General features: G+C 17.8%; 4 protein-coding genes across 4 annotated transcripts; all 4 read left to right on the top strand.

Annotated features, from left to right (window-relative positions):
- Positions 1-694: 694 nt before the first annotated feature.
- PGAL8A_00417700 (mitochondrial carrier protein, putative) lies at positions 695-3,793 on the top strand (the record flags this gene model as incomplete). The annotated part of the gene is made up of 1 exon (XM_028672893.1): positions 695-3,793. One exon carries the CDS (start codon positions 695-697, stop codon positions 3,791-3,793), a length of 3,099 nt encoding a protein of 1,032 aa, XP_028529400.1.
- A 2,135-nt stretch (positions 3,794-5,928) lies between these two features.
- Positions 5,929-11,774, top strand: NUP100 (nucleoporin NUP100/NSP100, putative; the record flags this gene model as incomplete). The annotated part of the gene is made up of 3 exons (XM_028672892.1): positions 5,929-11,145; positions 11,272-11,499; positions 11,652-11,774. The coding sequence occupies 3 exons, from the start codon at positions 5,929-5,931 to the stop codon at positions 11,772-11,774; spliced, it is 5,568 nt and encodes a 1,855-aa protein (XP_028529399.1).
- Positions 11,775-12,766: 992 nt separating this feature from the next.
- Positions 12,767-13,567, top strand: PGAL8A_00417500 (conserved Plasmodium protein, unknown function; the record flags this gene model as incomplete). The annotated part of the gene is made up of 1 exon (XM_028672891.1): positions 12,767-13,567. One exon carries the CDS (start codon positions 12,767-12,769, stop codon positions 13,565-13,567), a length of 801 nt encoding a protein of 266 aa, XP_028529398.1.
- A 1,367-nt stretch (positions 13,568-14,934) lies between these two features.
- Positions 14,935-20,775, top strand: CuTP (copper-transporting ATPase, putative; the record flags this gene model as incomplete). The annotated part of the gene is made up of 3 exons (XM_028672890.1): positions 14,935-20,176; positions 20,322-20,667; positions 20,757-20,775. The coding sequence occupies 3 exons, from the start codon at positions 14,935-14,937 to the stop codon at positions 20,773-20,775; spliced, it is 5,607 nt and encodes a 1,868-aa protein (XP_028529397.1).
- Positions 20,776-20,998: the final 223 nt, after the last annotated feature.

Here is a 20,998-nt window from a genome sequence, read left to right as displayed (position 1 = left end):
TACCATAAATTTATATACAGTTTCTATAATTTTTTATTCGTATGTTTTTTTATTATAAAAAATTTAATTATAACATATATATATATTCATTATGTGATTTAAATATTTTCTTCTATAATATTATGTTTATATATTTAAAAAAACATAAAATAAATAATAATTATAAAATACAAAAACAATTAAATATATATGTATATATATAGATAACTAAATATAATTTTTTTCTTTTATTTTTTCAATTAATTTATTAATTTATTTATTGACTTTAAATTCATATATTTTTTTTTTTGTTTCCTATAATTAGCAAATTTTAAAAAATAATAATTTTTTTTGATTTTGCGAAAACTATCATAATGGAATAGATTAATTTGAAAACATAATTTTTATAAATTTTTGGGAATGTAAATAAATTTAAATATTAGTTATAATAAATATGAAAAACATATAAATTCGTTTTCTCTAATATGTTAATTGAAATATTATAATAAATTTTTTTTTCTTTTTTCTCTTTTTTTCTGAATATTTAAGAAAAAGCATAAAAAATTCAAAATAAATAAAATAATTAATGATATATAGATACAAAAAAGTAATGAAAGGTTAATTAAAAAAAAAAAAAAAAAAAAAAAAAAAAAAAAAAAAAAAAAAAAAAAAAAAAAAATCAAATAAAATCAAAATCAAAATAAAATAAAATAAGATGAATGAATTATCTGTAAGTGAAGCATCGAATGAAAATGAATCGGAGTCTTTTGACTTTATATGGGAAGAATGGGAAGAATATAAAGGGGATATACCGTTGTGGCAACATATATTTTGTGGTAGTATTGCTGGTTTAATGGAACATGTTTTTATGTATCCATTAGATACTATAAAAACTTATTTCCAAACAAATACTAATTTAAATTGTAAGAAAAGTTTTAAAAAGTGTAACTTGTATAATTGCCATAATAATATCAAAGAATTAAACACACCTATACATATTGATAAAAGAAACTTTTGCTCCGCAGTTGGGTGTGATAACTGCTTAAATAAAACATGTAATTACGAAAATTATTGTAATATTAAAACAATCCCATGTGAAAATAAAAGGATTGCTACATACATAAATATATTAGATATATTAAAAAAAAAAAATAAATTAAATAGGTTCCATCACGACAATTATAAATTGTACAACAGTAAAATAAACCATATAGTAAATAAAAAATTACAATACCATAATTACTGTAATAAAAGAATTAATAGATATTCAAATAATTATAAATGTTTTAATTCTTATTATAAGTATTTATTAAATCTGAAAAAGAATGGAACCAATTTATGTATTAACTCTAAGGAAATTAACTCAAATAAGTTATATAACTGCAAAAATAAAAGAATTAATTATTTAAAAAGAAATATGAATAACTTAGAAAATTATTCAGGTAAAGATGTTATGATTAAATTGGATAAATTATCTAATATTTATAAAAACAATGTGAAAAATGGTATTAAAAAACTATCATATAATGATAAAAAACAGTTATCTTTACTTTCACTTCGTCTTAAGGAAAAAAAAATGTATAGCTCAAAAAAAGTTGCATCGAAAATTATTTTAAAAAAAATTAAAAAAAAATATAAAGGTAATATTAATTATTACAAGTATTCATTCAATAATAATAATACAAAAAATTATGGTAATAAAAAATTAAGATTATTAAATACATATGTAAATATAAAACAGAATAATTATGTTTATTTAAAAAATAATAATTTCATATTTAACAAATATATGGGGAAATTTTTGAAAATAGAAGGAAATAATCGTTTTATTTCTATTTTTAGTAAAAATAAATTAACATTGATGAATAATTTAAAAAATATATATATTCATATTATAAATAAGTGTTTTAATACGAATAATTTTAACAATAATAATAAAAGCAAATATATTTTAAAATTTCCACATCAAAATTTTTTATATGATGGAAATAAAAACACTTATAAAACATTAAATAATACTTTAAATTTTCTTAAAAAAACGAATTATCATAATTTAAATAATATATTTAAAAAAAGTTTTATATATCAAAATTATTTGAATATTTTAAATACGCAGAAGAGGAAAAATCATTTAAATGTTTTTGTAAACTTATTTCAAAATATGAAAAACTTTTTAAACCATGTTACACATAAAAATATATCATTAGAAAATAACAAAATAATTAAAAAAAATGATATATTTTCATTTTTAAATAATGAAAGAAATATCTTATTAAATAATATATATTATTTTCCAAAAAATAATAATACATATTTATTTGATAGAAATATTAATTTCTTAAGTAAATTTAATCTTTATAAAAATAATAATACAAATTTGTTTGATAGAAATATTCATTCTTCAAGCAAATTTAACTTTTATAAAAAGAATACCTACGATGTAAATAGGTTTAATAACAGTTTTAAAAATTTTAGTTTTTTTAAAAATATCTTTTTACTTAAAAATAAAAAAAATGATGTAAATGTAATCAGATATAATTGTAACCTAATAAGAAATAATTTTTCTCATTTATATAAAGGAGTAAATGTTGTAATGCTAGGATGCATTCCGGCTCATGCTTTGTATTTTTCAACTTTTGAGTACAGTAAAAAATATTTTTCAAGTATTTCAAATAATTCATCTATAAGAATTTTAAATAATAAAAAACCTGAATCAATTAATTACAAATTAAATGATTTAAATTATTTTAGCATAATTGTATCAGGATTTTTAGCAACCATAGCACACGATTTAATTATTACACCTATAGATACATTAAAACAAAGGATACAATTAGGAATAAATAGAAATGGTTTAGAATCTATAAAAATATTAAAAGAAAATGGTATAAGGAGTTTATATTTAAGTTTACCAATAACACTGTTAATGAATATACCTTATCAGATTATTATGATTTGTACAAATGAACGGATGAAAAAGTTTTATTTTGAATATATATGTAATTTTAGTAACATAAATAAAAATAGTTCGGAAAATAAATATAATAAGATAGAGGACAATAACATAAAAAAAAAACACAACAAAAATATAGAAGGAAATATTAAAAACGTAAGTATTATAAATGATTTAAAAAATAATCATGAAAAAAATTATTATGAAAATAATAATGCTGATAAAATAATAAATAACTTAAATAAAGAAAGTGATAAGATGAAATTAATAAAATTTTATATTGACCAAGATTTATATTCATTGAATAATTCAAGTAAAAATAAAGAAAGTAAATTTGTTCAAGGAGATGAAGTAAATGAAGAGAAAATAGTGAAAACACTTTCTAATGAGAAACATAATTCTGATATTTTATTTAAGGAAATTATCAAAAAATTAGAGAACAATTGTAATAATCATCCAGAAAGTTGTGACAATAAGATAAGGAATTCATTGAATTTTGAACAGAAAAATTATATTGATTTAAAAAATATTTGGATGAATAATTATAAAAATGATTCTTTTAGTAAACATTTTAATCACATTACTTCATATTTTGTATGTGCAGGAATTGGTGGGGGAATAGCAGCTATATTAACTAATCCATTTGATGTTATAAAAACAAGAATTCAAACTGAATGCTTTAATACAAAAGGATTTCAATTTTTTAAAGTTGTATCTAATTTATATTATAAAGAAGGTTTGGGCTCTTTTTTTAAAGGATCTCTAGCAAGAATGGCATTATGTATACCTGCATCAGCCATATCATGGGGATCGTATGAAACGATGAAACGATTTTTTAAAATTAATTTTAATTCAATTTAATTTTTTTTTAAAAAATCTCCGCTTGTTTCCATTTGACCTTTTTTATTATTATGAAACTTTTTTTTTTTTTTTTTAACATTTTTGATTTTTAAGTAACAAGACATATGTAAAAAAAAAAAAAAAAAAAAAAAAAAAAAAAGGTTCAAAATAGCTTAATATATTTATGACTATTTAATTTATTTATATATTTTATTTAATATATTAAGTATTGGTACGTAGTATAATATATTTGAATAAGTTTAGAAAAAAAAAAAAATTAATATATTTAAGAATTAAAAAATATTAGATTAAATTTGTTATAGTATTGATCACATTTTTAAAATTACAATTAAAATACTAGTTCATAAATTTTATTATTTTAATTAAAATTTTTATTTTTAAAAGAATATGTTAAATAGAATATATTTTATCTTTTTTCTTGGTAACATCTTGTAAATAAAATTTCAATAATAGGAATATATAAAAAAAAATAATTAAACGAAAAGATGCGAAAAATGTAATAATTAATTATTCATTTATTTTTCTATGATATTTCTAATTTATAAAAACTATAGAAATTTATTGTGTATAATAAAACAAAAATAAGATATTCTTATGACTATTTATTTTATTGTATAACTTACATTTACTCAAAGAAAATAATAAAATAACTTCGAAAGAATTTAACATACATATTTTTTATTATTTTAATTTTTTCTATATTTAGAAATAAATTGTTTCTCTTTGAAGTGTTTTATATTTTTATCTATATCAAAATAAATTAAAAAGTAATTGTAGATCCTTCTAAATGCTTTTTCAATTTGATATAATAATGATGAATTATGTATATTTATTGAATATTTCATTCTATAAAATTATTAGAATAAAAATAAATCATGTTAATGTTTAAATGTATTATGTAATATAAAGGTAAAATATACATATATAATTAAAATAAAAAATTATTAAATGCATAAATTGACACTGTTATTGATTAAAGTTTTTGTAATTTTGTAAGCATATAAAGACAAACGTATATGTTATTATTTTTATAAAAGCTTTTAAATTTAAATCATTTTAATTTTTGTTGAAATAAGTAAAAATAAAAAAAAAATTTTATGAGCTTTAAATCATAAGTAATTTCTAAATTTTTTCTTTTTTTTGTATCTACAAAATTTTTATTTTTGTAGAATGTAAGTTGGTTTTTAGATAATAGAAGTATTTTTTGATTGATATTCTTATAGTGTTTGTTTATCATTATTTTTATCTTTATTGATTTTTCATTTTTTTATACATAACTTTTTTTTTTAATTTATTTTTTTTTTTTGTATCATAATTTTTATTTTAATTTTTTATTATATATATAAATCGTATAAATATTTATTTTCAATTTTTTTTTTTTTTTTAACATTTTTTATTTTTTTTTTTTTTTTTTTTTTCTTCACACTCATTTAAATTTTTTCTTTTTCTTTTCATATCTTTTTATATATAAAATTATTTTTTTTTGTTTAAATTTTTCTTATTATACATTATAGAAAATTATTAAATTTATGTTTAAGAATAACTTTAATTTATTGTTAAAATACCGCTTGTGAAGTTTACACAAATATATAACAAAGTACATAATTATAAAAAATCCAAAAAATAAATAAAGGGAATACAAAGCATTAAAAAATAAAATTATTTTTTTATGAAAAATTCATAAAAAAAAAAAAAAAAAATAGCCATTAAAAAAAGGAATTTTTTTTTATTACAAAAAAATATTGTATTTGTTTAACACAAAAAAGAAAAAAAAAAAAAAAATAATAAAGAAAAAAGGTAAAAGGAAGAAGAAAAAAGTAAAAAGAGAAAAAAGAAAAAACAAGTAAAAAGAGAAAAAATAAAAAATAAAAAAGAGAGGTAATAATATATGTCAATTATGATATAATATAATGTTAAATTTCTCTATCCCTTAATAAATATACAAATATACACATTTATAATTAAAAGAGTATTTTTATATCTTGAATAAAATGCTAACAAGTTTATAATTTTTTTGTAAAAATAAGTCTGTATAAATTTTAAAGTGTTTAATATAAATATTTTTGTTTAAATTGTTAATAATTTCAACTATATTTTTTTTTTTTGTTGAAATGGAAAACTTTTTTTTTTGAATTATGAGCATATTTAATATGAATTCATTTTTAAATAACAATAATAAAAATATTTTTAATCAAAGTTTTAATAATACAAATATAGATAAAGGAAATTTTTCAGATTCAAATAATTTATTAAAAAATAAAAACATGTTTATGCCAAATACATCATCGAATAGTATTTTTGGATCGTTTAATCAAGGAAACTCAAATAAGAGCATATTTGGGAATACTAATATTCAGACAAATATAACAAATACTGATCATTCTCTTTTTGGAAGTGCAAAAACACAACAGTCAAATGCATTGGTAAACAAAAGTTTATTTAACATTGGTAATGTTTCCACTAGCTTAACTGGAAACAAGGGTTTATATGATAATATAAATAATCAGTCTAATTTGAGTACAAAAAATTTATTTGGTACATCAAATGTTAATACGTCTTCTCAAGGAAATTTAGGAAGTGGTTTATTTATGAATACAAATAATCAAAATAATATGAATATGAAAAATATATTTGGAACATCATCATTAAATACTCAAGGAACAAGTTTAACTAATAAAAGTATCTTTGGAAGTCTCCAACCAAATAATCAAACTACGACATCCAATAATATTTTTGGAAACCTATCTACAAATCAAAGTAACTCACGAAATATTTTCGGAAATTTATCATCAACTACTCAAAATAAAACAAGTATCTTTGGAACATTACCTACAACGAACCAAAATACAAGTAGTATTTTTGGTAGTGCATCAACAACTAACCAAAATAAAACAAGTAGTATCTTTGGAACTTTACCAGCATCTAATCAAACTACAACAACTGGTAACATTTTTGGAGGATTATCTACTAATCAAACTAAACCTACAAGTAATATTTTTGGTACTTTACCAGGAGCTACTACAAATACACCAACAAGTAATATATTTGGAAATGCAACAACGACTAATCAAAATAAAACAAGTAGTATATTTGGAACTTTACCAGCATCCAATCAAACTACAACAACTGGTAACATTTTTGGAGGATTATCTACTAATCAAGCAAAACCTACAAGTAATATTTTTGGTACTTTACCAGGAGCTACTACAAATACATCAACAAGTAATATATTTGGGAATGCAACAACGACTAATCAAAATAAAACAAGTAGTATCTTTGGAACTTTACCAGCATCCAATCAAACTACAACAACTGGTAACATTTTTGGAGGATTATCTACTAATCAAGCAAAACCTACAAGTAATATTTTTGGTACTTTGCAAGGAACTACTACAAATACATCAACAAGTAATATATTTGGAAATGCAACAACGACTAATCAAAATAAAACAAGTAGTATCTTTGGAACTTTACCAGCATCCAATCAAACTACAACAACTGGTAACATTTTTGGAGGATTATCTACTAATCAAACTAAACCTACAAGTAATATTTTTGGTACTTTACCAGGAGCTACTACAAATACATCAACAAGTAATATATTTGGGAATGCAACAGCGACTAATCAAAATAAAACAACTAGTATCTTTGGATCATTATCAACAACCACTCAACCCGTAAACAATAATATATTTGCTTCTACAACTCCAACAAATCAAGGAGTAACAAGTAATGTGTTTTCATCTACACCAACTAGTCAAAATAAGTTTAATAATATTTTTGGAACACTGCCAGCTACTACTCAAAGTACAACTTCTGCTATTACTACTCCAACAACTAATACAAATATTCCCTCTACTAATCTTTTTGGAAATACTACTTCAAGTACAAATAAAACTAACTTAAATGATAAAAATATATTTGGATCTTCATCAGGTTTAGTTTTAAATACACCAAACGCCAATTCAAATGCCACCATAAGTACAAACATAGGATCTAATATAAGTAATACCATAAGTTCCAATTTAAATACTAGCTTAAATACTGGTTTTAATACTAATTTAAATACTAATTTATCTAGCAATTTAAGTGGTACTTTAAATAATAATTTATGTAATAACTTAAGTAACAATTTAACTGGAGGATTAAATGTAAATGATAATACATCAAAAAGTATTTTTTTAAGTGACAAAAATGCGATAAGTAATAGTCCAATTCTGCAAGATAAACTTTTGATGAATGAAAAGAGTAGGGAAAATGATATTTCATTAGAAGAATTGAAAAAAGATAAGGAAGACGTTGAAAATGCAGAAAAATTAGATAATATTGATGAAGATTTAAAAATTATCAAAAGTAAAGAAAATATTTTTGATAAGATTTATAATGATGGCATAAGTAGTGATAAAGGGCAAGAAAGAACATTTTACAATTATATAAATTTAATAATTAATGATAATATAAATAATATACAGAAAACCACATTTTCTCTATTAAATGATCATGATTCTTTAATGTGGGATAATTTTAAAAGTAATATTTTTAAAAATTTTGTCGATTATTTAGTTAATTTTAAACAAAAAAAAAATCAAAAAGTTATAAAAAGTAATGTATTAGATTTAGATCAACATGAGTTTCAAATATTAATTTGGTTGTATAATGTTAATTCTTATAAAATTGATTTTATACCTTTTAAAAGTTTTTATTATATGTTATTAAGTAACACTCATTTGAATTATTCAAAATTTTTTTTTGGAAATTCTGAAAAATCTAATTTATATGATAGTTTTGTTGAAATTAATGATCATTATTATATAAACTCAAAAAATCATTTTATAAAATCCCAAATAAATAATTTTGAAGAAAATATATTAAATAATGAGAAAAGCAATAGTACATTAGATTTCGATTCTTTTTATAAGCAAATTTTGAAAGACATTTTGAATAGTTTATTAAACATGAATTTATCTATAACTAAGGAAAATATAAAAAAAAAAGAAAAAGAAGAATACTACGATAGTGAAAATAAAGATAAAATAAATTATGGAAATTATACCTATGAGAATTTATTGCTTAATTATTTATTTGGTACATTACAACACTTACATGATAAATTTTATAAAATAGAAATAAGTAATTATGTTTCTAAAGATATTAATCAAATAGAAGAATATTTTGTTGATACCAAATCTAATATAATTTTTTCTTATTGTTATAATAATTATTACAAAAATGAAATGGATAAAGAAAACTCTACTACTCACTTTTTTTTCTATTTAATCAATATTATGTTTCGTTGTGGTAATTATATAGGGTTAATACAAATAATTAAAAATGAAGAATTCATTAAGCACTTAAATATTGATAATTATTTTTATGATTTCATAATATTGTTAATAAGAATATTATTTTTAATTTATAATAAAAACAATGAAATAAATATATTTGAAAATATGAAAATTGAAATTGATTGCAGCGATATATTAAAAAAGAAAATTAATATATCTAATTTAATTAATTTTTTTCATTCTATTATTTATATATGTGTTAATAATATATATGCCTATGATTTATTGTGCATTTTATTTTCAGATATATTTTACAGAAATGGAAATATATACACAAATAGAGAAAAAAAAATTGAAATGAAGAATATTTTTTATTACATCGGTAAAAATAACAATAATTATGATAATAATCATGAAAACGAAATAACTGTAGATAATAGTTATAAGAATGAGTTGAGAATATATAAAAATGAAGATTATAACAATGATGCTGATAGTGATTATAAAAAAGTTAATATTGAGAATAATAGAACTCCAGAAAAGGAAAGAAAAAGTAAAAGGAAAACTTTTTTTTTTGATATGATTAGTAATATATTGCAAAAACCAAAAAAAGTGAAAGAAGATTCTTTTAGTAATATGGAAATAAATGATGAACTAGATAAAATAAATAAAGGGATAGTAAAAGTAAATAGCAGTGATGGATTAGGAATTACAAATAAATATAGTTATAATTTTGAGTACTGTAATATTGAAACAAGTATATGGTTTGAATTGACATTATTTATTACAAAAAATTTCGACCTATATAGTAGTAAATTTCAGGAAAATTTTGATATTATTGATTCTAATTTAAGTTTTTATAATTATGATGATGATAATAATGCATTTTTAAATGATACAAAACATAGAAGAGAAAAAATAAATAACAAAATAGAAAAATTGTTTACCAGTATTTCTAATTGTATTATTAATGAAAATAAAAAATATTTATCTATTTGTTCAAAATTAAAGGTTGATGATGTAATAAATAATTTTATTATTGTGGATGGGAAAATATCAGAGAAAAGTAAAGGAAATATTTTAAAAGTTTTAAAAAATAATTTTTTATTATATATTAAGTTATTTTATTATTTATTATTAGTGGGAAATATATATACTACAGTTGTTTTTTTATCTTGTATATCTAACAATTTGCAAAGAATATTATTGGTTTTAACAATATTTTTACATAAAAATAATATTTTTGAAAATTCTCATTTAAATAATATCAAAATGAAAACATTGAATTTTTTAAAATTTCAAAATGAAAATAGTCTAATTCTTGATAGCTCTCATGATATTAATGATGTTCCTTCATCAGATAAAGTGAATTTAGTTGTATTAAGTATGAGCAATAATGATATTCCATATGAATATTTTATTCTCAAAAATAACAATATTAATATTTTATTAAAGATAACATATTTAATTAACTTAAAAACACATATAAGTATTAAATTATTAAAAAGCATAGTGCAAGAAAATCAAGATATTTTGCTACATGAAAGTATAATAGGTCATATAAATAATAACGGAAATATATTTTACGGAAAATTAAATGATTTTTTATTTTTATTTAAAAATAAAGTAAAGATAAAAAAAGACATTAAATGCTTTTTTTTAATGTATTATGTTTTAAGTAAGCAGAAATTTTCTCATAATAAAATATCAAACAAAAAAAAAAGTGAAAATGATGAATATCATTATAAATCTAGAAATTTTAAATTTATTTATAACAAAAATATTAATACTTTAAGTAAAATATCATTGGATAATTCTATTATAAGTGTTCATTCATCCATTTTATATAAAATTTCTCAATTTTATGCCATATTAGCTTATTTTGCAAATCAAAGAAAAAATTATATAATATCATTTATATGTTATTATATATTAAAAGATGAACATAGTGCAATTAATTCATTAATTAGAATATACAATGATGAACTCATATATTATTTTCATAATAATGAGAAGGAATATAATTATATTCGTAAATGTGCTTTTCGATTTTATCATTTAGCTAAGGTATGCAACATTAAAAAAAAAAAGAAATTTCTTTGTTTATAAAATATTATTTTATAAATATACACACACACATTAACATATATATATATATATATTTTTTTTTTTTTTTTTTTTTTTTTTTTATAGAATATGTGGCCATCTAATGTTAAGTTAGAGTCAATTGAAAACAAGTCACATCTTGTTTTAACTATATTGTTTATGAAAAAAAAAATGTTTGAAGAGGCTTTTATTATTTTTTCATCTAATTTAATCCCTGAAAATATGTTAGAAAAATTGTCAACAGCTGATTACTATAATATTGATTTGTCATCAAATTTTTTAATGACATTAAAAGAATTATGTAAAAAAAATAAGGTAAAAATATAAATAAAAAAATAAAAATATTTTTTAAAATAAATTTACTTAACATATTAAGTTCAATTTTATACAAAATGATATTTTTAGTTTATATATATTTAATATATTATTATTTTATTTTATTATTTTTTTATTATTTTTTTCTGTAGATAAATGAATTAGTTGATAAAACAACTTTATATGATATTATTAAATTTTTGCTGCCTATTAAAGACAAATTAGATTCCCAGGTTGTTGAAAGCATAAATTATTTGAGCTCATTAAGTTTTTAAATTAAATTATAAATTAATACACATATTTTTTATGTAATTTTTATATATTTATTTTTTTTTTATTTTGTCACACCTTTTTCTGATAACACAAAAAAAAAAAAAAAAAAAAAGGAAAAAAAAAAAGAACTTTCTATATCTTTTTAATATATATATATATAAATATACTTATACTGTAATACAGTTTATACATAATAAAATAAGTTGTACTTTGAAAAATAACTTATATATATATTTTTAATTTTATTTATAATGTTATGTTAACAATTATTTTTTATTAATTTAAATTTAAGGAAAATAAAAATGAAACTAAATTAATATTTATGAATCTTATGAAAAATTAACTAATTTTTAAACATTGTTTAATAATTTTAGTTATTTTTATTACAAAAGAAAAAACGAAAAAAAAAATTTTTATATTAACTCTTAAAAAAAAAAAAATATATATATATTATAAATACCCAGAAGCACATATCTTTTAGGTAAAAAAAAAAAATTAAATTTTTTTATCATAACATTTAAAAAAAAATATAAACCGAATAAACAAAATATTCTTCATGTATCAATAATTATTTATTTACATTTATAAAATTATATATAGGAAGTATAAAAAAAAAAAAAAAAAAAAAAATAATAAAATATATTATTAACGTATAATATTTTCAGTATACCTCATTTAATTTTTCTTTTTCTATCTAGCATTCACTTAATTCCCAACAAGTTTTAAATTTAAAATTTTTTTCTAAATTTAAGACTATATTTTTTTTATTTTTTTTTTTATTTTTTTTATTTTTTGTATTATTTAATTAAAAATAATAAAAATATTAGATATTGAATATTTTATTTTTATCTTGTATATTTAATAAAATTTAAAAATCTTAAAAAAAAAAATAATAAGAGTGGAATGAAAAAATTGTGAATTAATATCTCATAAAATTTTTAAACTTAATAATTTTTTTTTTTTTAGAAGATTGTTTGAAATATAGATATTTAAGATGCTTAAAGTATTAAATTTAAATAAAATATTAAAAAAAAATAATTCAAAATTTTTAAGTGTAATTTCAAAGAATTATAGTACAATTAAAAATGATTGTATGAAAATTGATAACAAGTACATTTATAATGTGTATAAATTGAATGAGTCGCCTTATAATAATTTGAAGATAATAAATAATTATGATGAATATTTTAATTTTATTATAAAAAATGAGTATTTTAAAGATTATTCAGAAATATCAAATAAATCACATAATAAAATTAGAGGAGAAACAGATAATAAATTAGAAGAACATGTAAGTAAAGAAATAAAACAACAGAATAATACCACACAAAATGAATTAGAAAATATAGATGATGAAACATATTCAAAAAATGTTATTATATCTAATGACTTACAAGTTCTTTTTTTTGGAAGCTATGAAAACAATATCAGCATTGTGCTATTTAATAAATTTAAAAGTATCATTGAAAAAAATAAGAATTTAAATTTTTTTTTTATTGACATTAATATATGTCCTCAATGTTCATACAATTGTCAAATAAATTATGTACCTAGTGTAATTTTAATATATAAGAATCATATTTTTAGAAAAAAATTTGAAATAAATTATGAAAATGTTGTTGATGAAAATTATTTAACTGAGTTTTTAAATAAAGTACAACAAAACATAGACTTATTTCATTCTTACAACAATAAATTTATTTATTCTTTAGAAAAGCAAAGCAATTATTTAAATACAAAATATATTGACTTAGATAATCAAAATATTCATAAAGAAAATTGGAATACTTTTTAAAAAATAAAGTAAAATAATAAATTGTTTCCTTAAGATATTTTATTTTTTTTTTTTTTATCTTTTATTTTTTCAGCTATTTAAACTTTTATATATGTATATTTTAGAAAATTCTTAAAATTTGTAAATTTCATAATGAAGTAAATTATATATGAAATTATTTTAGATGTAATTGTATATTTATAGTATATATATGTTTTCATTACATTTGTGAAATCACTATTTTTACATTTATTACTGATTACAAAAATATCTTCATTTATATATAAATCAAAAAATAAGCTTTATAAATTTTAGAAATGTGAGAATAATCTTTTTAATATTTTTCATACTTACATATTTTTTTTAATAATTTAAAAAAAGCTCTTTAACTCATTTTTAGAAAAATAAGCATTAAAAAAATAATCTTTTAGATTATAATTTTAGAAATATCACAAAAAAAAAAAAAAAAAAAAAAAAAAAAAAAAAAATTTAAAAAAAAAAAAAAAAAAAAAAAAAAAANAAAATAAGCATTAAAAAAATAATCTTTTAGATTATAATTTTAGAAATATCACAAAAAAAAAAAAAAAAAAAAAAAAAAAAAAAAAAATTTAAATAAAATAAAAATAAACTAAAATAAATATTTTAACGCATACAATTTAAAAAAATATATATATATACAATTTTTTTTACTTATAAAATTAAAATTTATTTTATTCGCACATTTTTTTTTTTTTTTTTTTTTAAAATGTGTGTTATAATAAATATCAGAAAGCTTAAATGAATAAATTAACTTTTTAATATTTTTCTCAATTTTTAAAAAATATATATAATAATAGTTAGCTTTTTGTAACAAGAAAAAGTTTTAATTTTATATACATATATATATATATATATATATGTATATATGTCACTATTTTTCTCTTTTCCTTTTTCTTTTTCTTTTTCTTTTAATTTTTCTTTTAATTTTTTTTTTTTCTTTTTCTTTTTCTTTTCTATATATGATGATAGACTAATTCTTTCTTTAAAATTATTTTTATTGTGCTTTTTTTAAATATATAATACCAAAAAAATATTCATATATTTTAAAAAAATTTCTATAATTTATAAATATTTTAAAATTATATGTTATTTTTATTTTTAATATATTTTTCTTTTAATATATTTTAAGCATTTTCATTTTTTGTTAGAAATTTAGGGTATTCAAAAAGTTTGTTATCCTTATATATGAATTAATTTTTAAAAAATGTTTTATACGAATTTATATGATGGTATTTAAGAAATTTATTTTATTTATAATTTTTTTTTTTTTTTATTTGTTTTAAATTATTTTTTTCTTTTATTTTATTTGATTTTTTTTATAAAAGAATTTTAATATTTTCTTTAAAATAATGGTGAAAAGTAAAATTTTAATTAATAGAATTAACAAAAATATAAAGAATAAAATAAGAAAACTAAATATAAAAGGAGTTGATAAGATTTCTTTTATGAATAATTCAGCTACTATTTTTTATGATGATAATATTGTAGATATATATACAATAATAGGAAAAATAGAAAATCTTGATATTAATGGACATTTTGTAGAAGATAAAAACGAAAATGTAAATAATATAGGTATAAAAAATAAAAAAAAATATAATGAAAAATTAACTACATTTAGTTTTTATTCAAATACTAAAGATACACAAGAAGATTTAGTAAATGAAGAAAAAAAAATAAAAACAACATATGAAGAAGCAGAAACAAATATATGTCAAATAAATAATAATGACTTAAATATTATTAAGAATAATAAAGAAAAAATTGATATTACTAATAATAACATAATATTATCAAATGATAAAATAAGTTCAAATTCTGATAGCACATATATAAAAGATTGCATTAAGGATAGTGATATTAATATTTATAAAAAAGAGAAATTAATTATTAATTCAAATTCGAATTTAAATGAAAATAATGATAATAAAAATGAGGAAGAAAAAAGTAAACATTTAAATTATAAAACAAATAAAGATGTTGAAAAAAATAAAAAATTTAGTAATAGTGAAAAAAATAAAGATGATACAATAATTAATAGTATAACTAACAAAACCATTAATTATTCTGAAATTCCTATTCATTGCAACAATGAAAATGTAACTGATGAAGAAAAAGGAAACAAAAATGAAAGCAATGACGTTATTAATTTATTAACTCATTTAAAAAATCAAAAGAAAAATTTATATGAAAATAATGACATAAATATAGATAAAAATAATTTGTTATCAAAAAAAAATAAAAGCAACAATGTTTTTTACGATTATGAAAATTATAGAGATAGAATGAATATATTTGTATGTGAATTAAAAATATATAATATGACTTGTGATAATTGTGGAAAAAAAATTATAAATTTTTTGAAAAATAAAAATTTGATTATAGAGGGTAATAGTTTTGCTACAGAAAAAAAAATAAAATTAAAAATAAATATATCTGAAAACAAATTACAATGTTACAATATTAAAAATTATGTGAATAAAATAATGGAAGAAATAAAGGATAGTGGTTTTAATAACGATTTATTAGATGTATATAAAGATGATGATAATAATTGTAATCTTTTTGAAATAACTTTATATGTTTATAGAGATGATGTAATAAAATCATATGAATTGTTAAAAAATATAAAAGGAATAAAAAATGTAGAGTATAATGTTAAAAAAGAATATATTTATATTTTATATAATCCTGAGATAATTGGAATAAGATATATATTAGAAGAATTAAAAAAAAAAAAAAATATTGATGCATATTACGATGAAGACAAAGAGAGATATTTTAAATCTACGAAAAATAATGAAAAAGATAATATGTGGAAGTTGATAGAATTAATTTTCTGTTTTATTTTGAGCTTTATTATTATTATGTTAAATAATTACCAGATGAATATGGGTTATATGAATAACTTTTACTCCGATAAAATTTATAATAAGTACACTCCGAGTGAATCATTGAATATGGGATTAATTAAGAATAATATTTCTCTTAATTTAAAAAAATATAATTTTAACAATTCTAATAAAATTTTTAATACTAAATGTAATTTATATAAAAATGAAGAGAATAATTGCAAAAAAGGATATAATGTGAATTATAAGAATATGAATGAAACTTCTAAATTTAATAATTCCAAATATCCTAAAAATATTGATACTGGTTTTAGTGAAACATTAATTCCTAATGATTATGAGAAACATGATAGAGATAGTTTTAAAATGGGAAATTCGAATTCAGAAGACCCTAAAGATGTTAATACAAATTTCATTGAAACCATTAATTCAGATAATGATAAAATTAATAATTTAGATAATTTTGAAAAAGATTTTAATAATTTACATAATTCAAAACATAATAATATAAATAATTTAAAAGAGTTTGATTCATATATGAATGAGACTGTTACTTCAGATGGGAAACATAAAAATACAGAAACAAATAAAAAAATAAAAAAAGTGGATAAGAAAAAATCAAATAAATTTATAAATGAAAATTCACATATTCGAAAAGATATAGGAAAGAATGATAGTAATTTAAAGGAAGCACAAAAAAATACTAGTAAAGGAAGAAAATTAAGAAAAATATTAAATAAATTAATTATTTACACATTTAATATAAATTTAGATACTAAAATTTTTCCAAGTTTAACCATAAGATTATTACTAATTTTTCTTTTAAGTTCATTTGTTTATATCTATTATGGCTTTAATTTTGTTTTAAATGGATATAAAAATTTAAAGAATAAAATAATTAATATGAATGCTTTAATTTCTATTAGTTCCTCTTTTTCTTATTTTTATTCACTTTTTCTTTTATTATTTTGTATAATTTTTTCAATCGACGTAGATGGTATTCCATTATATTTTGATTCATCAGCCTTATTAATATGCATAATGAAATTCGGGTTTGAAATTGAAAATTATTTAGTAGGTTTTACAAAAAAAAAAATTGAAAACTTATATGAGAGTAAAACAAAACATGTTTATATTTTAGAGAAAAATAAAATTGAAGAAAAAAAAAACAAATATGAACTAACGAAATGTATGGACTCAGAATTAGAAGATAGAGGAAATAATATTTCTAATAATAATAATAATAATAATAATAATAATAATAATAATAATAATAATAATAGTAATAATATTTATAATATTAATAAAACATGTAATAATATTATTACAAATAAAAATAGTAGTGGTAGTAATAATGATTTTAATAAAGATGCTATAACAACCCCTTTTTCTTGCAATAAGTTTATTTTTGCAAGTAATGATTTTAATAATGAAGACAAAAAGGATTTATTCTTTAATTACTCTTTAGATAGAAATAATGAAATTAATAAGATAATTAATGAAAATAAAAACATAAATTTAAATGATTATATTATAAATAGTTATCCAATTCAATTTATTCAAAAAAATGATATTTTAGTATTTTATGAAGGAATGACTTTGTTAATTGATGGAATAAAAATTAATAATGAAATTTCTTGTGTTGATGAAAGCATGATAAGTGGTGAAAAGAAATTAATTAAAAAATATAAAGGAGACAAAGTATATGCTGGCTCAAAGTGTGTTGAAGGAATAATTGTTTTATATATTAACGACATATCAAAAGGAAATTATATAGAATATGTTAGGAAAACATTAGATGAAATAAATTGCAAGAAAACTAATTTACAATTATATGCAGATAAAATTGCTAATATATTTATACCATCTATATTACTATTGTGTTTTATTGTATTTTTTATTTGGTTTTTTTTAACTTTTTATGATTATGTAAATATAAAAAAAGATAATTATTTTAAATTAAGCAAGTTTCTTTCATGTATGCTTTTTTCTATTCATTTTTCTTTATCTATTTTATGTGTTGCTTGTCCATGTGCAGTTGGATTAGCTAGCCCCTTATCAATAGCTATCAGTTCATATATATGTAGCAATATTGGCATAATTATAAAAAATATAAATATTTTTGAAGTTTTTTTGCAATGTAACCACTTTATTTTTGATAAAACTGGTACCTTAACAGTTGGTAAGCCAGTTGTAAATAAAATATATATTTCTAATAATATAGATATTTTCCTAGATCAATTATTAAAAAATTTTACTAATAATAATATTTCAATCAATTTTACTGATATAATAACTAATGATATAGAATATATTTCGAAAAAAGAAAATAATATGAATAAGAAATACAAACAAAATAATAAAAATAACATCTACAATAACTCATTTCCTATAAATGATTGTAATAATAAAGTGTTTGATAAAAGATACGATAATGAAAATGATTTTAATAATAATTCCGTAGAAAAAAAGCAGAGTAGCATTTCATGTGATGATTATTCTAATGGCATAGTTATGGAAGATAGTTTCGTAATAAACAAGAATTTTGATATTTTTTATGAAAACAAAGAAATGAAGAAAAAGTATAGAAAACGAGAAAGACATAATAATAATACTTTAAATTTTATAGAAAGTTTTAGTTGTTCCAATAAAAATGTCACATTTTATTCTTTTACTACAAAAAAGGAATATTTTAAAATTGAAATAAAAGAATTAGAAAAGAAAAATAGGAATAAAACAAGTCAGCGCACTTTGGTTAAACAAAAAGCTGATTATTCTAAAGGTGGAAAATCTATTTTAAATAATTTGGCATCATTTATAACGGAAAAAAAAAAAAAAGAAAAATATAACAAAATATTAGATAACTCGTTGAAAGAGCATTTTATAAATTATTCTGACAGTTATTGTTCATCTAATGACGACTCATATTATAGTGAAACCAGTAATGACTATGATTATACACATAACTACGATAAAATAAACGGAATTAGAATATGTGAAGATAAAAATATTATAAATGATAATGATATAAAAAATAACATAACTGAAGGAAATGAATATTTTAAACATAATTCTCATTTTGATGATAAGAGTAATTTAAGGGAAAAAATTAGTAATTGGTTGTATTTATTTATAAGTTTGAGTTTAAATATTGAAAAATATAGTAATCATTTATTTGCTGAATCTATAAATGCATTTATAAATAACAATTTCCACATAAAAGAAAAATTTGAAGTTTTCAATTTGATAAATGAAAAAAATCAAGGAATTAATTGTATTATAAATGATTTATCAATAACCATTGGTACACTATTTTACTGTTTTACAAAATATAAAAATACTTTTTGTTGTAAACCGGAATTAGAACAGGAAAAATTAAGTATAAAGAATATGGAAAAATATTTATATTCTTGTGATTGTAATGTTCACAAAACATATCAATTTTTATATAATTATTCTAATAGTAAAAAAAATGAAGGAAATAATATTATTTTTATGTGCATAGAAGGTATAATAATTGGCTTCTTTACATTGGTTGATAGCATTAAACCAGAAGTTTTTGACTTAATAAAATATTTAAAAAAAAAAAAGAAAAAAGTATATATATGTACTGGAGATAATTATATGAATGCTCTTTATATTTCAAAAATTTTGGGAATATCGAAAGAAAATATTTCTTCCAATACTTTACCATTAGAAAAAGTTCATTTTGTAAAAAAAATAAAATCATTAAATGATGGTAATTGAAAATATGTACATTTGTTTTGTAAAAAATTTTTTTTTTTTTTTTTTAATAATACATGAGTCATTTTGATCATTATATATATGTATATATATTTATATATATATATATATATATTTATATATTTTTAATTGTTAAATAGGCAAAGTTTGTATGATCGGAGATGGAATAAATGATTGTTTTGCACTTAAAAGTGCTGATTTAGGATTATCATTAAGTACTAGATCAAATGTGGTAATGGATAGTGCTGATGGTTGTATAGTTGATAATAATATAAATGTTATATCGAAATTATTTGAAATAAGTAAAAAAACATTACTCGTAATAAAATTTAATTTTTTATTTTCATTCTTTATCAACATCTTTTTTATTTTATTGGCAAGTGGGGCTTTTTATTCTTTAAATTATGTTTTTTCACCATTTCTTTTTACATTCTTAATGTTTTGTAGCTCAATTATTGTCATTTTATCTTCTTTATCTTTAAAATTGTAAGAAAAATCTAAAAAAAAAATATATATAAAAAATATATTTTATAATATTAAAAATATTTATATAATCCTATTTTTTATTTTTGTAGGTTTCTAAGGAATATATAATCTTATTCAAAATAAGACAAAATTTATTTTCTTTAAAGAAAAAAGTATTTATTTTTATTCTTTTTTTTTTTTAAATTACATATATATATATATATTTACTGAGTTATTTAATTTATTTAATTTATTTAATTTACATATTTAATTTATTTATTAATTTATATTGTTTTTAGTTAAAATATAACTTTTTTTTTTTTTTTTTTTTTTTTTTTTTTTTTTTTTTTTT

The sequence above is a fragment of the Plasmodium gallinaceum genome (assembly GCF_900005855.1).
Source record: "Plasmodium gallinaceum strain 8A genome assembly, contig: PGAL8A_v1_119, whole genome shotgun sequence".
In the NCBI taxonomy this organism is placed as follows: Eukaryota; Apicomplexa; class Aconoidasida; order Haemosporida; family Plasmodiidae; genus Plasmodium; species Plasmodium gallinaceum.
Note: the sequence above shows the minus strand (reverse complement) of the source record. Positions and strands in the feature narration are given on the sequence as shown.